The sequence below is a fragment of the Pinus tabuliformis genome, chromosome 5_2 (genome assembly GCF_031772625.1).
Source record: "Pinus tabuliformis cultivar Carrire ecotype Pingquan chromosome 5_2, CPIR1, whole genome shotgun sequence".
NCBI lineage: Eukaryota > Viridiplantae > Streptophyta > Pinopsida > Pinales > Pinaceae > Pinus > Pinus tabuliformis.
Window position 1 is genome coordinate 445164657 of NC_142306.1, and position 25384 is coordinate 445190040.

Consider the following 25384-nt stretch of genomic DNA (forward strand, 5'->3'; position numbering starts at 1 on the left):
TCGTCAACAAAAAACTTGTGTGAAACTCTTATATTTCTTCCCATAGGAAAAGGCAGATACACAACCATATGGAAAGCATTTTTGATTCTGTGACTGAGTCCATCCATGATTAATATAAACAACAGAGGGGAGAGTGAGAACCCATGTCTTAGCCCGTGCCCAAACCTAAAGAAGCTAGTCGGGTATCCATTTATGAGGACAACAAATCTAACTGTTGTGACACAGGCCATAATCCATTCAATGGATGTTGTGTGTAGTCCAATTTTGTGCAGCACAATGCACAATAAGCCCCAATCAATGTTGTCATATGCCCGCTGCAAATCCACCTTCATGATTACAGCTTCCAATTTCTTAGAATGTATGGTGTGCATGCATTCTTGTGTCATTGCAACCACATCGTGAATCAATCTATCTTGTAGAAAGTCGTATTGTTCCAAAGTGATGAATTTAGAGAGAGTGTTTTTAATACGGAGAGCAATGATTTTGGAGATCAATTTATATATCATATTACAAAGTGAGATGGGCCTATAGTTCTGGAAGTGTCGCAATTCATTCTTCTTTGGGATAAGAGCAATATATGTGGAGTTGATCTCATTTGAGATGTACCCTTCCAATCTAGATTGCTCCACCATTTGAACCAGGTCCTCTCCGATAAGATCAAAGAAGTGTAAGAAAAGTTCTACAGTCCATCTGTCTGGTCTAGGGCACTTGTCTTTGGATAAATATTTCAATATGGAGTGGACCTCCTGCAATTCAATTGCCTTGTACACTTCTTTGTTCCTATCTTCATCAAACATGTTAGGGTAATATTCGAATTTCCAAATCTGGTCCTCAATATTCGCACTACCTCTACTTTGATATTCCTACTCAAAATATGTAACCGCTGCATGTTGAATCTCCAAAAGGGTGTGAACCTCATAGTCATTGGAATCCTTAATTTTCCAAATGGAATTTATCTGCCTTCTATAGTTTGCATGCCTGTGAAAAAACTTTGTATTTCTATCCCCCTCCTTTAGCCATATAGCCTCGCTCTTCAATCTCCAAGTCACTTCTTGTATGTGTAGGATATGTTGTTTTTTCTTCTCGAGTGCTTCGATATTGTTGATAAGTGTGATGGATGGAATTCCCAAATACAGATTCTATCCCAATACCTCCAGCTCATTGTGTATCACATCTAGCTCCATACGCAACTTCTATTTTTTATATCTTTCCCAATGTTGACCTTCCTTTTTAGATCATGTAATTTTTGAACCATATCCTGCATAGGTGATGATTATGTAATCCCAAATTGTGACCATGTATCTTGTACCATCTTCTCAAATTTGGGATCCTCAAGCTAGATATGGTTAAATTTAAATGGAATGCTCATCCAATATTATGCCTTCCTCCAAATAAGGGTGATGGGCAGGTGATCTGAGATATAAGAGTTCAAGATAGAGGTCTGCACAATACCCATCCTTTCCATTAGTTCTTCCTGAATAAGAAAACGACCCAGTCGCTTAGCAATATGTTGTGAACCGAATCTTCCATCATGTCAGGTGGGCACCATCCTCTGTGGTCGGATATCTATAAAATTGCATTCCCAAAAGATAGTTGTAAGTTTATCCACCAGTGTGTTCATTCTAGTGTTCTGCCCCCAACATTCCTCCAGTGCAGTGGTGGCATTTAAATCCTCCACCACAATAAGTGAGTCCAATTTCAAAATCTCAGACTCCGTTAGTCTGTCCCAAAATATGCAATGATCCTTGTAAGGAGAATATATGTTAAGGATCCTGAAATGTCCCACCAGTCCTCTCAAGTGTCTAAATAACAAAATTCCTGCAAAACATATGCATTCCTTGAAGCAGACCCACCTTGGATCCCACAAAGCAACCAGTCCCCCAGAGTGGCATATAGAATCCATAGTCACCTTGTGCAAGTAGGAAACATCTTCCTAAAGTAATCGAGTGCATTCTGGGAAAGAGTCATGGATTCCTGTAAGAGAATGATGGAAGGGTGCATATAAAAGAAAAGTTCTCTAAGGGTAAGAAATTTGTGTGAGTCCCCCAAACTTCACATATTTGAGTGATAGACAAAGATGCTCGAATCCTATTTAGCTTGACATATATATCTATTCATATAATGCAGATGAACTTATACGTAAGAGATGGGTTGAACGTATGGCGATCAAAATGACTCAACAGATGTATTGACAAGAAATGGTACTAATATATTTGTACTCACAAAATTTGGCACATGGATAATCTGGTATGTGGATATAAACAAAGAAAAACAAGTGATATATATATATATATGTATGTATGTATGTATGTATGTATGTATGTATGTATGTATGTATGTATGTATGTATGTATGTGTATATATATATATATATAGATTGTAGTGTTCTAGCTAGGGTACTAGGCTAGACTATATTTAATATCGACCAGGGTGCATAAGCTTAGAGGCATGTGTCTAAAGTATATAGACATAAAGGATTGTTGGCTAAGTGATTATGATGTAGGTCACAAGGCTTCTTTACGGAAGGCTGGGATATGTCACCTATCATTCAAACACTCAGATTATCCTACTAATATACCTAATTACAATGCTTGTCATTAGATGTATTTACCAAATTAAACACTGAACCTAAGCATTGTGTATGACTGTAACAACGATCTTAATCCCCTTACAAAGATATTACCCAGAAAACCCTTGTTCAGTAAACACACAACATTCAATGATATTTACACTATATCAAACTATATAGAGATCATAAATGAATTGTGAAACAAAAACAGAGTTTATGATGGTGCTTTTAAAAGACACACAGGGATCGAATCCCTTACAGGACGCACATCCAGATCTCAGTGATGACTGTTCAGCATAACCATAAACGCAAACCAACCATAAGCGCAAACCATATACATTCAATGGAAATCAAAAGCTATGGAAATCGAAACCCAAGTAATTGTAACTGTTATGCAAACCATACAAAACCTATTGAAATCGAAATTGAATCAATACCACTGTGCAACCATACGATAACCAAAATGCAAATGAAATAAATGGACAGTATACCAATTGAACGCAGGGCCCGTCCGCGTTCCAGGGGTACACTAGCTTATAATCGACCAGCTACCAAATCAATGCACGAGACACACAAGTCGTAACTGTGAATAGGTCTTAGTATTAAACTTAAAAACTCTGTTCTGGAACGATTCAACGATTAAACATTAACCATTAACCGGACTGTATTTACATATGTATATCCACAGCCATGTCATTTCGACAATGAATGTACATTCGGCTGTTGCCGCTTTTATTACATCAAGCTTTTTCAAAATGTTTCTATCCTAAGTGTTTTCAAAAAGAACAAAAACTAAATTAAAATAGAACGAGCTGTTGTTGCTGCTTTTGTCTGCCAGTGTGCCATGCTTTGACCTGAGTTGACCGTGCATATAGGAGGATCGATTCGGCTGGGAGATAGGTGTTTTTCCATGCTTGGACATTCTGCTTTTCATCCATGCCTTTCGTTCTAGCCCAACTGTTGCGCCACATGTCAAACGATAAGCTTATTACAGGATGTTGGAACTTCCTGTAACCATTTCATCAAAAACTTCTAATTCTTCAACATAAAATCCCTAAATCAATTTCTATGCAATTTAATAACTATAAGACTATTAATAATCAATTTTCAAGGATTCTAAGGGATATATGATGAAAAGGAATGGACAAATGATATGTTTTTGAGGAGGAAAAACATATCATTTGTCCATTCCTTTTCATCATATATCCCTTAGAATCCTTGAAAATTGATTATTAATAGTCTTATAGTTATTAAATTGCATAGAAATTGATTTAGGGATTTTATGTTGAAGAATTAGAAGTTTTTGATGAAATGGTTACAGGAAGTTCCAACATCCTGTAATAAGCTTATCGTTTGACATGTGGCGCAACAGTTGGGCTAGAACGAAAGGCATGGATGAAAAGCAGAATGTCCAAGCATGGAAAAACACCTATCTCCCAGCCGAATCGATCCTCCTATATGCACGGTCAACTCAGGTCAAAGCATGGCACACTGGCAGACAAAAGCAGCAACAACAGCTCGTTCTATTTTTATTTAGTTTTTGTTCTTTTTGAAAACACTTAGGATAGAAACATTTTGAAAAAGCTTGATGTAATAAAAGCGGCAACAGCCGAATGTACATTCATTGTCGAAATGACATGGCTGTGGATATACATATGTAAATACAGTCTGGTTAATGGTTAATGTTTAATCGTTGAATCGTTCCAGAACAGAGTTTTTAAGTTTAATACTAAGACCTATTCACAGTTACGACTTGTGTGTCTCGTGCATTGATTTGGTAGCTGGTCGATTATAAGCTAGTGTACCCCTGGAACGCGGACGGGCCCTGCGTTCAATTGGTATACTGTCCATTTATTTCATTTGCATTTCGGTTATCGTATGGTTGCACAGTGGTATTGATTCAATTTCGATTTCAATAGGTTTTGTATGGTTTGCATAACAGTTACAATTACTTGGGTTTCGATTTCCATAGCTTTTGATTTCCATTGAATGTATATGGTTTGCGCTTATGGTTGGTTTGCGTTTATGGTTATGCTGAACAGTCATCACTGAGATCTGGATGTGCATCCTGTAAGGGATTCGATCCCTGTGTGTCTTTTAAAAGCACCATCATAAACTCTGTTTTTGTTTCACAATTCATTTATGATCTCTATATAGTTTGATATAGTGTAAATATCATTGAATGTTGTGTGTTTACTGAACAAGGGTTTTCTGGGTAATATCTTTGTAAGGGGATTAAGATCGTTGTTACAGTCATACACAGTGCTTAGGTTCAGTGTTTAATTTGGTAAATACATCTAATGACAAGCATTGTAATCAGGTATATTAGTAGGATAATCTGAGTGTTTGAATGATAGGTGACATATCCCAGCCTTCCGTAAAGAAGCCTTGTGACCTACATCATAATCACTTAGCCAACAATCCTTTATGTCTATATACTTTAGACACATGCCTCTAAGCTTATGCACCCTGGTCGATATTAAATATAGTCTAGCCTAGTACCCTAGCTAGAACACTACAATCTATATATATATATATATATACACATACATACATACATACATACATACATACATACATACATACATACATACATATATATATATATATATATATATATATATATATATATCACTTGTTTTTCTTTGTTTATATCCACATACCAGATTATGCATGTGCCAAATTTTGTGAGTACAAATATATTAGTACCATTTCTTGTCAATACATCTGTTGAGTCATTTTGATCGCCATACGTTCAACCCATCTCTTACGTATAAGTTCATCTGCATTATATGAATAGATATATATATGTCAAGCTAAATAGGCTTCGAGCATCTTTGTCTATAACTCAATATGTGAAGTTTGGGGGACTCACACAAATTTCTTACCCTTAGAGAACTTTTCTTTTATATGCACCCTTCCATCATTCTCTTACAGGAATCCATGACTCTTTCCCAGAATGCACTCGATTACTTTAGGAAGATGTTTCCTACCAACATAGATATATATATATATATATATATATATATATATATATATATATATATATGTATGTATGTATGTATGTATGTATGTATGTATGTATGTATGTATGTGTATGTATGTATGTATGTATGTATGTATATGTATATATACATACATACATACATACATACATACATACATACATACATACATACATACATATATCTATATATATATATATATATATATATATATATATATATATATATATATATATATATATATATATGTATACATACACACACACACACACATATATATACATATACATATACATATACATATATTGAGAAATGACAACAAGAGATTCGAGTTTAATTTGTCCTTGAATTAAACTGTGAATTAAAATAGAATTCTTTTCTCATAGAAATTTGAAAATAATTAATTAAGTTTAATTAACTTAATTAATTTAGGAAATTCAAATTGGAAGTCTTTTAGAAGACATGTATATGTTCTCCCTAACTTATAGGAGTTAAGGATGAGTTATGAATGAGTTGTAATTAGTTAACTCAGTTTATTGAGTTAAGTCCAATTAAATTAGTTCCAATCAGTTTCAGGAACTAATAGTGAGTAAACAGTCAGTTGGGACACTAGTGACCTAATTAGTGCTACTCTAGTTAACTGAAGATTCCACCATCAGAAACGCATGCATGTTGATTGTGAGAAAGCCCCAGTTGAGACTAGAGTGCAAGAACAATGTACTATTTGTTTTAGTCTTTTCTGAGTTACACTGATAGTGCATGCATTCAGGAATTGATCCTTGAGGGATTGCGCAATTTTTAGAGGCTTTATTTCCATTTAAATAGAAGATATCCTTCATAGGAATTACACTTTGGAATAGAGTCTTGGAGAGATTTTGAATTGGCTAAGATTTGGCCTTGAGCTTGCTTATGAGTTGGAGATTGAATTTGTTGACTGCCGGGATATTTCTAGACAGAACAAGCATTGTAATTTCATCCTAAATTTCCAAATTAATACATAATATATAGTGGGGTTTTGAGTTGTAGCTTTCCCGGATTTTTATTGTGTTATGTGCCTTTCATTCTCTTCCTTTATTGATTATTGTTTTATCGATGTTTATGGGCTTCCACTATAAAGAGTAGAATTTGATTCTTGTCTCTTGTTTTAGGAGATTACATGATCTTGTGAATCTATAGGTTTTTCTACATGGTATCAAAGCAAGATTATTTTCTTGGGCTGAGAGTTCATAGAGAATTTCTGAGAATTTATGTGCCAAATTTTCATAAACAAATTGCATATTTGGATTCCTTGGGAAAAGATACCCAAATTCAAAAAACAAATCGGGCGAATCAGAGTTCGGGTGATGGAGAAATCATTGATTTAAAATCATCTCTCTAGAGGAGATTTCAAAGTTTTGAGTTTCTGGGTTACAGGTGAAAGTCGAATTTGCATATATACTTCAGGATCAGCAGATGACATTTCATGGGTTGAGGCTTGAGTATGCCTTGGAAGGAAGCTTGAATTTTATAGCCTGGAGGGACAGGATGGATGTTGTGCTAGAAGATAATGGCTTAAAGGAATTCATTGATCAAGAAGTCCCCAAGCTAGTAGCTATGGATGCACAGAACTTGGCTGAATGGAAGAAGTGTGTGGTGAATGCAAGGTAGATAATACTTTAAGGTGTTTGAGACCACATTGTCTCGAGTCTCTATGGAAATGAAACTTTGCATACTATGTGGAAAACATTGACGGACTTGTATCAGAATAGCAGTGATCAAAGGAAGTTGGCACTGAAGGATAAACTTCGTAAAATCAAGATGGAGAAAGGCGAGACGATTCCAAAGTACTTGACCAAGTTCACTCAATGTTGGGATGAACTTGGAAGTGTTGGAATCACAGTTACCAATGAGGATATGGTGAGCCTTGCTCTTTTTGGACTCCTAAAGAGTTGGAATAATTATTAGAACTCTGTCAATGGTTGGGAGAAGCTTCTAGATTGGGAACGACTATGGTCATATTTGATGCAGAATGAGATCAAGAGGAACACCAACAATGGCTCTTCATCAAATATTGATGATGAAGAGAACTGTGCCTTCGCAATTAAGGCAAGGAAGGGGAAAGGTAAAATTTCTCGTTCCAAATCAGATTTTTATCATGGAGCTAAGAAGAAGGACATGAAAAAAGATAAATTCTTTCATTGTCACAAGATGGGTCACTTTGCTACAAATTGTCCATTAAATAAGTCCAAGGAGAAGTCCTTAGGAGGAGCGGCGGGTGAGGCTTTGGCCTCCCAATTCAAATTGGACTTTTCCCTCATTGCATGCATGGTGTCTTCAATGATGGGAAGTGTCTGGTACTTAGACAGTGGAGCTTCTTTCCACATGACTAGTGACAAAGAGTTATTCAGTGAACTAGAGGAGAAAGATCTCAAGATGCATATTGAGATGGGTGATGACAGTAAGTATAGTGTTACTGGTATGGGCACTATTACTTTTCAGAGGGAGCATGCAGCTCCACTCACCTTGAAGAATGTTATGCATGTACCCAGACTAATGAAGAACTTGGTATCCATTGCCATGCTTGAGGATAGAGGTTATGATGTGATATTTTCGAAAGGAAAGGCATTCCTTCGACACATAGCCACAGGTCAAGTAAAGAAGATAGGGATTCAAGTTCAAAATCTCTATAAGATAGAGGTAGAGGATTGTGTTGCTTTAAGTTCAAAAGCAGAAAAGATATTGAGCTAAGATGTTGAAGAGTTGTGGCACAGGCAATTGGACCATTTGCATCATGGGGCTTTAAAGATATTGCAGAAAATTTTTGTTGATCTTCGCAAAGGTACGCTTGAGCAAGTTGATACATGCAAGGGTTGTACTTTGGGAAAATACACTAAGTCTTCCTTTGGAGATAGAGACAGTCGAGCATAGTCTATTCTAGAGAGAGTCCATTTAGATGTGTGTGGACCATTCTCAACAGTATACACCACCAAACACAGGTATTATGTTATATTTGTAGATGACTATTCTCGTAAATACTGGGTATTTTTCATGCAGATAAATGATCATACATTCACAAAGTTTTGTGAATTCAAAGCATTGGTCAAGAAAGAGGTGGGCAAGAAGGTTAAAGCTCTACAAAGTGATAATGGTGGATAATATGTCTCCAATGAGTTTAAGAAATTCTGTGCAGTGGAAGGGATTAAACGAGAGTTGACAGCACCTCATAACCCTCAACAGAATGGGGTTGCTGAGAGAAAGAACAGGAGCATAGTAGGGGCAGCAAGGGCAATTTTTCATGATCAGGGCCTACAAATACACTTGTGGGCTAAGGCATGCAGCATAGCAGTTTATGTTCATCATTGTAGTCCACGTCGGATACTTGAGAGTAAAACACCAGAGGAAGCTTATTCTGATAAGAGGTCAGATGTTGGTCCTTTAGGATTTTTGGGTCATCAGTTTATTTCCATGTGAACAAAGTTGCACGGAAGAAGCTTGAGCCAACAACAGAGTTGGGGATGTTTGTGGGGTACATAGATACTCCCCACAACTATCAGGTGTACATGCAAACCAGTCGGATGACAGTGGTTCGCGAGGATGTCAAGTTTGATGAGGAGAAGGCCCTGCGAGTATCCCTTGAGAGGGAGCTTGAGCTACATGAGGAGGAACTTTTAGTTCCTAAGGTTAAGGAGCCTCAGATTTATGTGGAGCAGCCACATGCAGAGGTTTCGGGAATGGAGACATCCACTCAGGCAAATTCTTCTAGAAAGGCTGACAGATTGTTGGATGATGCACGGGAGAATGTGGGAGCACCCTCTTCTCAACGCAGACAGGGGAGGTCACCAGAGAGGTACACTGGATACATGGCACTTATAGGTGCATGTGTTGTGGTAGAGCCATCTTTCTCTTAGGAAGTAGTGTAGTAGCCAGTTTGGGTTGATGCGGTGGTGGAGGAGTATGACTCCATAGTTTGAAACAGTGTTTTGGATGTGGTCCAGAGACCGTAGGACAAGTTGTGAGCTCCCGTTGGATTTACAAGGTAAAGAAAGTAGTAGATGGTAGTGTGGAGAAGCATAAGACTAGATTTGTGGCCTGTGTCTTTTCACAAGTAGAGGGGATTGACTATGATGAGACCTTTGCTCCTGTTGCAAAGTACTCGTCAATCATATCTATTTTGGCACTATTAGCATAGATGGATTGCAGTATCCATCAGATGGATGTAAAGAGTGCCTTCCTCAATGGCATGATTGAGGAAGAGGTGTACATAGAGCATCCCAAAGGTTTTGAAACCTTGGACCATGATTCACATGTGTTCCGACTCAAGAGAGCATTGTATGGGCTGAAGAAAGCACCCTGTGCTTGGTACACTAGGATAGATAGCTACTTCACTGGGTTGGGCTTCACGAAAAGTGAAGCAGATGCGAACCTATATCACATAGTGGTGGGAGGTAAGATTTTGATTATTGTACATTATGTAGATGATCTCGTACTGAGACGTGATGAGAAGCTCATCAAACATTGCAAGGAGGATATTGCAAGAGAGTTTGAGATGAAGGACATGGGGCTCATGCATTAATTTCTTGGCATGGAGGTATGGCAGGGAGATGGGGAGTTGTTTGTTTCTCAAGGCAAGTATGCCAATGAGATACTTAGAAGATTATGTATGGAGAGCAACAAACCCATGGAGACTCCTCTAGCTAATAACTGGAGGAAGGAGGATGCTACTTCAGGAGAAGTAGTGGAAGCTACTGTTTATAGGCAGCATGTGGGTTCACTCATGTACTTGGTGAAAACATGACCAGATATGTGTTATGAAGTTAACTAGCTTAGTCAAGCGATGGTTAGGCCTACCAAGTTGTGTTGGAAGGCGACAAGGCATGTATTGATATACCTCAAAGGCACTATTCATTTTGGGTTGTGGTACAGATGAATAGAGGGAGTGAAGTTTCAAGGCTTCACCACTGTAGATTGGTTGGGGAGTCCATCTCACAGGAAAAGCACATCAAGAGGGATCTTTAGTATTGGGTTAGCTATAGTTTCTTGGTACAACAGGAAACAGAGATCAGTTGCACTCAGTTTGGCAGAGGTAGAGTACATGGATACAAGTCAAGAAGCATGTGAGGTTATCTGGATGAGGAAGATCTTGGTTGGTTTGTTTAGTCATCAGATGGATCTGACAATGATTTATTGTGATAATTAGAGTTGTATCTAACTCTATGAAAATCCAATTTTTCATGATCAATCCAAGCATATAGATATCTGGTATCATCATCTAAGAGATTGCGTATTGAGGTGGATCATGTTGTTAGATTACATTCCCACGGAGGAGTAAGATGTTGACATCTTGACAAAGGCATTACCAAGATGTAAATTTGAGTTTCACGGAGACAGCTTTGGGGTAGTGGATAATCCCTTTCTTATTGAGAGGGAGTGTTTAGAAATGGCAATAAGAAATTCCAATTTAATTTGTCCTTGAATTAAACTGTGAATTAAAATAGAATTATTTTCTCATAGCAATTTGAAAATAATTAATTAATTTTCATTAACTTAATTAAAATAGGAAATTCGAATTGGAAGTCTTTTAGAAGACATGTATATGTTCTCCCAAAATTATAGGATTTAAGGATGAATTATGAATGAGTTGTAACTAGTTAACTCAATTTATTGAGTTAAGTCCAGTTAAATTAGTTCCAATCAGTTTTAGGAACTAATAGTGAGTAAACAGTCAGTTGGGACACTAGTGACCTAATTAGTGCTACTCTAGTTAATTGAAGGTTCCACCATCAGAAACTCATGCATGTTAATTCTGAGAAAGACCCAGTTGAGACTAGAGTGCAGGGACAATGTACTATTTGTTTCATATTTTCTGAGTTGCACTGATAGTGCTTGCATTCAGGAACTGATCCTTGAGGGATTGCGCTATTTTTAGAGGATTTATTTCCATTTAAATACAAGCTATCCTTCATAGGAATTACACATTGGAATAGAGACTTGGAGAGCTTGTGAATTGGCTAAGCTTTGGCCTAGAGCTTGCTTATGAGTTGGAGATTGAATTTGGTGAGTGCTATGATTGTTCTAGAGAGAACAAGCATTGTAATTTCATCTTGATTTTCCAGATTAATACATAACATATACTGGGGTTTTGAGTTGTGGCTTTCCTCAGATATTTATTGTCTTATGTGCCTTTGATTCTCTTCCTCTATTGATTATTGTTTGCTCGATGTTTATGGGCTTCTGTTGTAAAGAGTAGAAGTAGATTCTTGTCTCTTGTTTTACTAGATTACATGAGCTTGTGAATCTCCAGGTTTCTCTACAATATATATATATAGATATATATAGCTCATCAAATATACAGTGTAGTGGGCCTTATGATTAAATGCATATTTCATGATTGAATCATATAGGCAGGTGAGGATGGTAACAAGAGCTGGTTATAGCAGTTCAGTGTGGAAAATTAATGAAGATACATTCTACAATCCATATTGTTCTATGCGTAATTTCCCCTTTTTTACTGAAATTGTGAAATTCACATATAAATATGAGATGAATTATCTAGTACGTTGACCCCTATTAGCAATTAGAGAAGAGCATGTTAACCTCCTAACCTTTGTCATCCACAAATATGCTCTGTGTTTTTTTTCTTGGGCCTAACTAGAACAATATTTTCTTCAACATGTAACTATTTCTAATGATTAGTTTGGTCAATATTTATTCATAATTAATAGCATCATCAATCAGTTACACATAATAAAATTACAACTAACAAACATGAAATGAGCAGTAAAATCATTAGTGAGACAATAAACAAGAGACACAAATAATTAGGCCTAAGGCTAAATTAGACCCCACAAAGGGGAAACTCAAAACTTCTTTCCTTATGAGAGAGAATCCAATGTCCATCAAAATATCTACAAATAGAATGATAATCATGATAATTGACCAGAATAATATCAAGAAAACAAGTCTCCACACTTTCCACATATTTTGTCCTCCTCTTCCCTTCTCTAGCTTGTAGAAACAAAGATTATTGATGAAAAAATGAATTTCCCAAATGAGAAGCAATTGTAACATATCTATAGTCATCATAGGGGGTTGAATGGGAGCCAAATGACCTTTCATTTGATGAAGCCAGCTTGTGAAATTTTGGAGGCAAAACCAATTTTGGATTTATTTAATTTCTTTTTCATATGAAAATACTAACCATGGATACTCAAATTCCAACACTCCCTCTTAGCCAAGGAGGTACTTTTCATTCTCTCTCTCTCTATCTATCAATCTCAACATAAGGAAATTTGATAGTATAAAATCAATCACCATTGTTCACAAGGCCATACTTATCATAATCCATCTCTCATAGAGATGACTCATCCTTCTCAACCAAATCATAATTCTCACGGAACATTCAAGGAAGGAATTTTTGAAGAAAGTGTAACTAGGTTCAGTCTTCATAAATGTAATTTTGACATTTGTATTTATTCAAGAAAAGAGAAATTATTTTTATATTATTTCTCAATGAGTTTCTTTCTCATTGAAGTAGGTAAAGCACATGTTTAAGTGCTTCTAGGAAGTCAAAAGGTTAATGTATTTATGTAAGACCCTTAGAGGGAATGTTACACTATGTATAAGGTCAAAGGAATACCTCCAAGACAAGTGCAAGTCCTCTCCATGTAGCAACATCCTCCAAAAGAAGAAAAACGATGAAAATAATGAAGATATGGTCAAGTCGGCCTAAAGACAGAATGTCGGCCTAATGTCGGCCTAGAGGAGGGACAATATTATATATATAGAGGTTGTCCACTCCCTCATAAAGTCAACAAAGCAAGCTCTGAAATTAGCAAAGAGATAAGATGAGAAAATGAAGGAGAAGCAAGTCTAAAGGGTCCCCAAAAGTGTAGTGAAGGAAGGAGGAAGTTCAGCAAAGGTAGAGGATTGTTTCTAGTGCTAGAAATAATCATACGTGCGAAGAGAAGGAGGATATATTGCAGGTACAACAACAATAGTATCACATTTCAAGTTTCGTTGGCGTTTGGGCTAGTTACTAGGCCTACAAGGCCTCTCATGTCAAGTGAACAAGTCCCTCTCTCTATCGAAGATAAAAATATCCTTATTCTCCAAGGGAACCACACATGGAAAAATTAGGGTTGTTGTACAATCACTTCAATGTGAAGACATATCTCAAAAAGTATCTCATTGAATCAAGAGAAGGGTGTCTCCTTAAGTATAGAACATCTCTAAGAGAAGAAGAAACATATCTCATCAAGAATCTCACATAAGGTCTATCTCTAGACAAGAAGCAAAGAAAGAGGACGAAGTGCTGGGGAGAAAAGTGCCGGAAGAAGGAAGACTATGTGTTGGGGAACATAGTGCAGAAAAGAGGAAGGACTTGACTTGTGCTTGGAGGACATCCTAGTCAAGGGTCTAGGGTTTGGCATTATTAAATAAGAAGCTTCAATAAGAGAAACTTACTGAAGGGTTTTCCTCTCTAAGAGAGAGAGGTTCTGCCTTGGAAGAGAGCCAACATTTGTGTTCTTGTCTTTTTTATTTTGATAACATTTTGATGAAACACACACTATAATAAGAAGAATAAGATCATGATAAGATAATTGTAATAGTGCATCACAAATTGTTATCAAGCAGTGAATAATCCTAATATACATCATTGCCCTTGATTCTTCAATAGGGATGACACCATTAATCTCCCTGGCCATACATCGAGTCTTACAAAGGGAGAGATAAAAACAACACACCGTCAATCTCCCTAGCCATACCACAAGTCTCACAAAGGGAGAGATGAAAAGAGTACACCACCAATCTCCTCTCAAGGAGAGATGAAAAAAATACACCATCAATCTCCTCTTTGAGAGAGATGAAATTTGTACTTCATGACTGTAGGCCTCAAAACCAAATTCTTGACCACATAGGTCTTACAGTAAACCGATGATGCTATCAAATCAATTCTCCCTCTCAAAGGGATCCTCAGCAATTCCAGGCTTCTTACATAATCATTAGCATACTCAAAAGCAGAAAAGTAGCCATGGTCTATTTCAACACTTGTTTCAGTAGCAAAATCCAACTATTCATCTAGCTTTAACTAGAGCTTTGTATAGAAGAAAACACCAACAACCTATCAGGCTCTTTCTTAGCTTAACTAGCCAAATCAACACATTAGCAGTGGAGTCTTGCAACTTCTTAAGAAAGTATCCATGGACTCCTAGTTCATCATGCCACATTTTCAACAAGTATTTTATCATGCTCATGCAATACTTTTGATCATCTCCCTCTTACACTAAAGAGGTTCTCAGCCTTTGTCAGAAACATATCATCAACACATGGCAGAGGAGTTCACGAACTCATCTTCAGTAGATCAACATCTTCCTTCAGGACTTCAAGCCATCTTCATATTGAACTTCACGGGTCAAAACATGCTTCATCAGGCTGATCTTGTCTGCTCCCTCTAAATCCAGAGCTCATCCAATCATGAGTCATCTTGTCACTTTATTCTTCCATCCATTTTCAATGGTTGCCACACCTTGGCAATCTTCAATATGTACCTGCAATCCTCACTAGGAGGCCATGGAAGAACAAATACGACCAAACAAGATATACAAAGACAAGAGACTCATAATGAAACAATAATAGAAACAAATAATAAAGTACTTATCTCTTAAGAGTGTGTCAATTGCTTCTTAATCTAAACCTTCTTGCAACCAATCAATGTTGTCCACATCAGCAAGACCATGGAGGCCAATCACAGGGGGAACAATCCATATCATCAAAGAAGATAAATTTGTTCATGCCATCCAAGATTCATCATCAAACCACTCCACATAATCATCATCAAAGGAATCTATGTCTACAAGGAGTCAAACCACATCATCAAGGAATCCAATCTTGTTCATGTCAACAAGGAATCTATATCACCATCAGGGAACCATCTTCATGAGAATTATCAAGGAGCCAATATTGCACATATCATCAACGATTTGAACTTTTCTAGTTCACCATCAAAAGAATCCATATGATCAAGAAGTTTAAATCATCATCATCATTATCAAAGAGTAAGCATCAAGGAGTCCAATCACATCATCCACATCATCAATGAGTCATACATCATTGTCAATTGGGATTCATATATCAATATTATCATAATAATCCACATCGTCCATGACACGAAAGAGTCTATATTAACAACAACAATGAGTTGACATCATTAGTAACAGGAAATATATCATCAAGAATTATATATCAACATTAAAGTGTTAGGGTTTCTTCTATTAATCAGACATAATGGTCCATAATATAAAGGGGAGAAACTTGTCCATGTCATCATTAAAGATTCAACTTCATGGAGAAGGATAGATCTTAAAGAGGCTCATATTATCCATATCATTAGGGAGCACTCAATATCATCAACAAGGAATTAGGGTTAGGTACATTAGACTTATATTTTCTTCTCCAAACCCAATCCAGGGTTTTACAAATCATATACCATCAAATGTTAGTATAAATTGAAATAACAAAAGAAACACAAGATACTTATCTTTTAGGATCCAGACAGCTCCCTCTTGGTCTTGAGTCCTTTTAGAATCCAACTTGCAAATCAGTCTCAACATCATGATATCAGATCTTTTAGAAATCAATTCATAAGACCAATATGTTTTCAACCCTTTATATCGAGGTAGGGTTAATAGCTAGGGTTTGTAATTTGAATAGATATGGTTATAACATCAAACCCTAATGACATTTCAAGTTTATAAACCTTCATATTCTTAGCATATGTGTATAATGCCATTGCCATCTCACATCATGCCATCATTTCTAACTAGGGTTAGCAAACAAGCACAGAGATCATGAGCCTCGTGATTATTTCTTTAGTCCTTTTAGCCATGATAGGATTTACAACCTAAGAAACCATTCTTATCAAGAAGTGGAGATTTAGAAAAACATTTGACCATTAGCAAAAAATTTCTAATCTGCATGACCTCTTCCCATGTATTTTCTTTCACAAAATTCATTTTATGTACTTAAATAAATTATGGTGAGAGATAAACCTCTACTTACAGAGATATGATACAATACTAAGAGCATAGATCATATCATTACCATATGCATAAAGTCAACTTCTCTAGATTTCAATAATAATATATATAAGGTACATTTATTGAACAAACTTACATAGAGAGATCATATCTTTTGTTATGGATAGAGATTTCTTATTGCCATCAAGGTTACAGTCATCATTTCTTATCACTAACATAAGAAAAGGGTCACTTGCCAGCTTTTCCCCGCATCAAATAGGGATTAAGGTCTCAATCTTCTTTGCATCAATAGAGAGATAGTGGAGAAATTAACTTTGCATTAGACTAGACTTATTTTTTCTTCACAAAATTTATGTCTCGGCATCTCGGAGAATAAGAGTAACTTCACATAAATAGAGTATAAGGTCTTCTTCATATTAAAGAGATCATAGTCTTCTCGTTTCATATAATAGAGAATAAGTCACTTTGCGTTACAAATATGCATCAATAGAGATAGGTCACATTACATTACAGTGATCAAGCGAACTTTTCATTATAATAAATTATAGTCACTACAAAGAAACATAGAGCAAGATACCATGGAAAAACATCACACAAATGCATAGAATGAGTCACAGAATGAGCCATAGAGGATATTGTGAACAACATCGAGCCACAAAAAATATAAATGTGACTCACAGAGTTTTGGCCTCTATTTACAAAGATGGTTCACAAAGATTTCGACCTTAGCAACAAGTCACCACAGAACTCGGACTAGCCATATCCTTCAAATCACATTATTACTAGTTTGGATAACATCACAGTCAAGCTCACAAAGCTCAGATTCACATTATCATTATAGGATAAACACATAGACCAGATGCCTTAATATTTTCAAATTTATATAGTTTCATAGTTTGAGTAATTTCCTTAGGAATGCAAACTACATCCAAGGAGATCAGGCACATAGTTTCCAGGGAGAATTATGCCCAAATAAATCATCATATTCACATTTTTCCATACTATAGGGAGGCTACATTTTTTTTTGGCAAATAAGAGTTATCACAAATATACATATACATACATATATATATATATATATATATATATATATATATATATATATATATATATATATATATATATATATATATATATATATATATATATATATATATATATATATATTATTGATATTAAACTCGTACTTCTATAGACTTCAACATTCATCCTAGAAATTTTGGATAGGCTCATAACAATCCTTTGATGAGCCATAGAAGATATACAAATTCAGATTAATAGAAGAAACTTGTTCTTCCATAAATTATTTAGATGCTTTGGATTGAACATAGAGTGGAGGCATAGATAGGTATTGTCTTCAATTTCCTAACAAACCTTGACTCTGATACCATGTTATTTTTCTAGGGCACAACTAGAAAAATATTTTCTTCAAGAAGTAACTACTTCTAATGATTGTTTTTGTCACTGTTTATTTATAATTCATAGCATCATCAAGCTTGCATAGAATAATATCACAACTAACAAACATGATATGAGCAGTAAAATCCATAATGAGACAATGAACAAGAAACACAAATAATTAGGCCTAAGGCCAGGGAAAAACACATAAAGGGGAAAGCCCAAAATTGCTTTCCTTATGAGAGAGAATCCAATGTCCATAAAAATATCCAGAAACAGAATGATAATCATGATAATTAACCAGAACAATATCAAGAAACAAGCCCCCACACTTTCCACATATTTCTTTCTCCTCTTCCCTTCTCTAGCTCGCAGAAACAAATATTATTGATGCAAAAACAAATTGCCCAAATGAGGAGCAATCATCACATATGATAATCATCATAGTGGTTTGAATGGGTGCCTCTAAGGGCCCAACTAACCTATCATTTGATGGAGCCAACTTATGAAATTTTCGAGGAAAAATCAATTATATATTTATTTAATTTCTTTTTCATATGAAAATACTGACCATGGCTACTCAAAATCCAACACTCTATGACCTACCACTCCTGTGATAGGTTCATGGTCCAAGCATCTAATTTCTTCAAGTGGAAAGTTTCCCAGTCAAAAGAGGAGTAAAGGAATATTTGCAGGTGGTTTATCAACCGGGGAAAGCATGATGTATATGTGTTTTATCAACCCCAGTAAACACCCATGCAGGTGGTTTATTAGTTCAGAGACAACACGGTAACTTATCTATTGTCGCAGGCATCGATTTTTCTCAGTTCTCAATAAACACTTGATTCCTTAATCTAGTCTCCTTTTGTGCACCAATTTTTCCTAATGTAATAACAATCGCATCAAATTGTTTGAAGGAGAGTTATATCCTTCTTGTCCCCTTTGCTTTCCCAGATACTCCTTAAGAAGAAAAGAGTCACTTTTAGTTGGCTCTTCACAGGCCTTCCCTAAGAAATTATCATATCCTAGCCCAAGGAGACGTTTTCCAAGAGATGGTGTAGGTTAATTTAATTTTAATAATTACTTTTAAATGTTTAAGGCAGTGGTATGGGGGTTTCTCAGATCTTAAACCGCATTTTCTCCTCTTATTATACATAAAAAAAAGGAAACATTGATGTTTATGCATTCCCATGTTAGTACACGCATAAACATCCTGTATATAATTTAGAATTTTCATAATTGACGATGGATTATAATAGATTTTATTGTAATCAATAGCCTTAATTTTAGCACCAACTATTCATTATGTAATTAAATTATATCTATTTTACAATTAAGTTTAATTAACTATAAAGAAATTAAATTGTGGTTAAATATAATTACAATATTCATAAGGCATCATAATCCATCATATGCTAATATAACCACCATTATTTACGTTTAATTAATTGTTTACTTAATGTTGAAGCTCTGTTAGTAATTAAATATTGCACTGAGATTCTCAGTCATGCCAAAAAAATTTACAAAGTTCATATAGATGTGTGGGTGTTACACTAAAAACCTTGCACCAACCCCTTATTTTATGCCTTTAACAACGACATTGATGATTTTGTTCTGAGATTTTCATTCCTCTAAGAGCATACTTTTACTGTTTGGATTAATTTTGACCATCTTGTTTGCATCCTTTGTTCCTTGGTGCCTACCTCCTATATTTTCTATTTTGTCTAGTGTTTCTACTTCTTGGGTGATATTGCCTTCTTATGGTGGGGGGGAATTTTTCATTTCAAAGTTGCTTCTCATATCATTGTTTACATAGAGAGAGAGAGAGAAGAAGGAAAAAATTATTGTCAAACTATACATTGCATCAAACTCTACATTATACACCTTTAGATAAGGTGTGGGAGTTGGGATTATATAGAAACCACTTTATGATACTATGATATCTCAATGATATGGGCATGAAAGTAGTGGTTTTGTTAAACATTTTAAGTTATAAAATGCAATATATTATTCAATTTTAACAATATGTTTTCATGAAGTTACTACTTATATTTTGTTGGAGCATATATTGGTAAATATTTAACTTCAGTAGGACATGGAGTCTTGAAGCTACATTATGCATGTTTACCTATCCAAAAATTATGGAAATGGTTACCTTTTCATTCTAATTGATTGGTATTCCTGTTATTGTAAAGGGAGAATATCCCCTAGGGTCTTGGGTTAATACCCTAGTAGAGCGGGGGTTATCTATAAAGAAAAACAAGCATTCCACACAGCCATGATGCTAATATAAAAAAACTACGCGAAGAGAGGTGCACCTGGGGGTCCTTCATTTGGGAAGATCCAGCTAGGGTCCAAACCCTCTTGGAGTTCCTTTTTCTCCTTCAACCTGCAAAATAATCAATTCAAGAAAGTACAACAGTATATGGACTAAACATCATAAAGAAATCAACTTCATAGCATATTGAAAGTTAGTTATGCAATTGAAATAATCATTCATTTGTAAACCATAACATTGATATCATAAACATGAAGAAGATTCATATCAGGAACAAGACAAGTGTTTCTTTTATTATAGATAAGTAAAGTACAGAAAGGAATGATTTCACCTGAGTCTTCCTTTTGTAGGATCCAAGTGGAACCGTCCTCCGGATTCGTCCAATCTCAAGCCTTCAACAAGCTCCTTCCATAACTCACTCAAGGATATCTCAACAAATGGAAAGACATCATAACTCAAGGAAACAACGGTTTCTTGTAATGGGGGAAGTGTTGGAAGCACAAGGATCTTCAAACCTGATCTGGGATAATCTCAACAGAGTGATTTTTCTCTCTATTCTCTCCTCCCTTAGGCCTTCCCATTGAAGCCTTTTTATACTTCTCCCAAAGTAGTTTTTTAGTTGGGAATTCGTTGGGAACAGTTGGGCCATGGGCACTAATAGGTAATCAACAGGTAAAACCCGCGATCTCTGCCCAAAATTAAGGAGATTTAATTTTTTAAGTGTTTTAAGGCATATATGTGGGTTGGGTATACATAAACCCACGTACACATGTGTTTAGCTCAGGGCAATGTCGCGTATAGGGAGTAAAACACTGTTTTTTAAGTATTTGGACCAGGTCTGGAAGGAGGGGTTGCCCTAGGCCATGAGTGCAGCATCACAAACATCAAGAGTGAGATTTGGAGCTATAACAGATGCCCCCTAATATATGAGGTCAGAAGGGGTACATGATGGCCGAAATATATTATGTAAGTGCATGGAAAGGAAACTTGTCAAAAACTGAGAAGGACTTCACCAGAGTTTAGCCTACCAAGCCACAAAAGGAGATCAGAAAGAAACATTGTCTGAGGTGGGCATACCCATGCTCAGAGAAAGTAAAGCATGTCTGCATATCAAGTACAAGTGGATCCACTAAGTATACAAGTATAAAGCATTGGAAAATACATAATGGGTCATCTAATCACGATCGAATAAGTACATGTCTGAATATCACATATTATAATTTCAATGATGTTGAAGGATGAAGTGGATCACTGATATCAAAGATTGATCCCAAAAGTACCAAATGAACATGATGGAGTAAGATGGTACTACACTGCAAACTCAGGTGCCAACATATAGAATGTCACCATGAATGACTGCAACATATAAGGTGGAGTGGTATCAAATAGTAGTAATAGGAGCAACTGTCAAGTGAACCAATGAATGCTAATGCAACCTAAGGTCTTCACTGACCACCGTGGTACATTTCTACACCATGGAAATAAATGATCTGAAGTCGACCATGTGAGAAATCGTTTGATTACCGGTTATTGATGTATACCGTTAACAAACGCGAGACTACTCACCAATAATGATAATGAGCATCAAGGTACCTAGTACAATCTAACAAGTGTGAATAGATGAGCTGGAGTCGAACACCTGTAAGAATCTATCAATCAGGAGAAAATGATTATTTCCCACTATTGATAGCAAAGGATCTGCCACTAATGACTGCAAACCCCAAGGTACTGCCAAATGGACTCTAGATCTTTTCCCCAAAGCAATGAGTCATAGTCGATAGGGAAAGATTCGCTAGAAGGAAGGCATTAAGGCATCCTTCATCAATCTAGCGCAAGTGTAACTCGTAGGCCAATAATTTGGAAGGAATCGGACGAAAAAAAATGTAGTAACCTGATCGAAGCACGTTTCCAACGTACACAAGATGTGGCTAGCGCATGAAAGAAAACCTCTGAACCAACCAATAATGAAATCTGACATAGAGGCGAGGTATCCACCCATAGGGTCAAATGGAAACCAAGGTAATACATGAATCCCAATGTGTGATAATGTAAGCTGATGTCGAACACAAGGGAAACCACTCAGTCAAAGACCCATGATATTGATCAATGCTTAGCACAAGGTGACCTATCAATAATGAAAATAGGGCCAGGGTGCGGCTCTAGGCCTGTCCTCAGAGCAAGATGCTGTCGTCGATAAGGACAAGACCTACCAGTAAGAAGTCAATGGGGACCTTCTCAAACCAGCACGAGTAACGGACCAATATAACTGATGTGATGATAGACAAGATACTGACAACCAGGGATGGCTGACTGAAAAATGAGTCAAGAGACACCGCAGAGAGGCCGACTCAGGCTAACTTCCCTTGAACAAAAGCACGACTCAATGTGACTATGTGGCAGCATATGATGACTCTGTATAAGTTTGCCATGTAGGAGGCATGAACGAACCCTACATATGATTGGAAGAGATAACCAATCAGGGGAGAACTGACTCAATAACAAGTTTAAGGCATACCTAAGTCAAACTAAATCCTGACCACATGGAGGAGACTTTGTTTTGAGTGATTTTTTCAAGGGTGACACGACTGACTCTAGCTGCCAACAATAAGTGGAAATATTGTCCTGTTCCCACTCTTTTTTGGAATATATGATTTTTTTGTCTTTTTCTTTAAGCTGGAAAAAGAATAAAATAATGCTATAGTACAGTGGAAAGAATGAGTTTCGGTGAAACAGATGATCTAGTTCTTGGGATTGGAACATTCCTATGCTCAATGCAGGGAGGTGAAAACTGGTCAAAGACACTCAAAAGCGTGTTTCTTCCATGGGTCAAGGTGTGTCAAGCTGCAGAAGTCAAGGGCATGCAAGTTTGATTTTGTAGTCATCATGGTCAAAAGTTGGCTTAAACACGAGTCCAAGTGAAGCTGACTCAAGGCCAAAAGGTGCAAATGGTCAAAATGCAATTCAATAGTACAACTCAACACAAAGGAGCCTATAGGGTATAAGGCCAGAATGAAGAAGAGAAGTGAAGAGGAATGAGTCTTCAGCGCGTAAGTCATGGCGGGACTATAGAGGACTCCCAAGCCTACTCATATCGAAGCAGCATGGGCAACAAATATCAGTGAGGTGCTAACTATGATGCCCATGAAAAGGATGGCTCTACCATCATGTCATGATTAAAAATCGGCGAGTGAAGATGGTTTACGAACCATAACACGATGGGATCGACCCTATGGCAAGTGTATCAGCAAATGGAGGCTAGTATGCATAATGCAACAGAAAAAATGGCTTCCCTAACCTATATGCCAGTGAAAAATGATACCTGCCATGACGGGTCAACAATCATGGAATCATCTCGAAACTATTGAAAAAGCGTCCAAAATGTCCTGAAAATTAAACCATTCTTGACATTCCAAGCTCCCAAGTTAAAAGTTACATGAGACAAAATAAAATCAAGATTTGAAAAAAATTTGCATTTTGAAAGCTTATAAAATAGTTTTTTGACTCACCATTATCACCATTTGGTTTAAGACCAAAGAAGTGGAGCAAAAGGAGCAAGTGTTTCCATTCGCCAAAACCAATCGTTCGAATTGTACCAAAATAACCAGGTAACCCTTAAACTTATCTTGCATTCAATTGTGATTGGTTTTAGAAATTTTAATTTAAGTTTTACCGTTGAATTATTGTCAAAAAATTTGTCGTGGCATATACGTGGGTTGGATACCTTAAACCTGCATATACGCAGGCCCTACACGCGACTGTGTGTAAAATGGACCCACATATACGCTGCAAAAACTTCAAACAAAAAATCTAATAGTCTAAATTCATTTTTACTTCAGGATGCTAGTCACTTGGAGAGAAAGAAAGCATACCTTAGTGGATGATGAAGTTATGAACAATCCCAATGCTTTGGATGCCTTACGAGGATGTGGTTTGCTAAAGTTATTTAAAATGCCAAATATGAAAGCAAACACCCGCCTGCTTGACATGCTCATTCACTACTGGAGTATCAAGGATGACGCGTTTATGATTGATCAGATGCCGCTTAGGATAGAGGTTGAAGATATTTATTTCATCACTGGCCTTTCTCGGAGGGGAGAGGTAGTACATTCCATGGGCAGGTCACGAGGCAGTCTCTCTATCGAGGACTACGTACATATCTATTGCCCGAGTCATCCTGAAAAGGTTGGAAGTCAAATTCCAATCAAACATGTGGAGAGTTTATCTTTGAGAATAATCATGTTCACCATAGCTAGAGTGAACGGATCAGCTTCTTTGCACCAAGCATCACGGCTAGCCATGAGCTTGGCGGTAGACTGCCTCACCACCGTCTTTGATTGGTGTACTCCTATTATTGCTAACCTAAAGAGCCACCATACTTCTATCAAGAAGGGACAGACCAAAAACTTTGGGTATGGAACTATCTTGTGCTCTTTCTTCTTTGAGAGCATCCCAGCACTTCATCCTAGAGTACCAGTTTCGATCAACACCCCACAAGATCCACGAATGGGCAGGTGGGCTGACTTGATGAAACTTCTAGGAGGTGGGGACATCCCACAGACTGCATTCGATGATGACTTCATCTCCTAGTGGGAGCAGCAGATCATCGCTGTGGATGACCACCCTTATGCTGGGTTGGATTTCCGAGGAGATCCTGATCTAGCATTACCACCAACCGTAGCATGGGGCGACATAGGTAAAAAATATTTTTGATTTTAATTTTTTTTTGTAATTTTTCAAATATAATAATGAATTTTGAAAAGTATTTTTGATAGGATTCAAATGACTAATATGATGATCATGTTCCAGATATTGGGTCGGTGTGACGAGATGGGTTCCCACGGCATGGACATCGCGATCGAGGGGCCGAAGAGGCAGTTGCAGACATAGAGCGACTTCTACACACTGTTCAGCGGCACTTGGTGAGACTAACTCACCGAGTACCGATGGAGGCCGTATAGGATCTTCTTATAGATATGCAACGTCATGTGGTTGGCATGCCACGAGACTGGGTTCGCACTCTTAGGTGTGTGGCCAAAGCAGTGGTTGCATACTTAGCCGCTCATCCTGAGCTGGGGCATTAGATGTACTGGACATGATTATGGGCATTTGAGTCCCAATT

The 25384-nt window shown here is 36.8% G+C and overlaps 1 protein-coding gene across 1 annotated transcript in view; it reads left to right on the forward strand.

Moving 5' to 3' along the window:
* LOC149159579 (uncharacterized) overlaps positions 1–25152 on the forward strand; it is a 157098-nt gene extending 131946 nt beyond the window's left edge. The window contains exon 4 of the mRNA XM_089434346.1: positions 25072–25152. Coding sequence (XP_089290472.1) covers positions 25072–25152 — 81 coding nt within the window. The remainder of the gene's footprint in view (positions 1–25071) is intronic.
* The last annotated feature ends 232 nt before the right edge of the window (positions 25153–25384 follow it).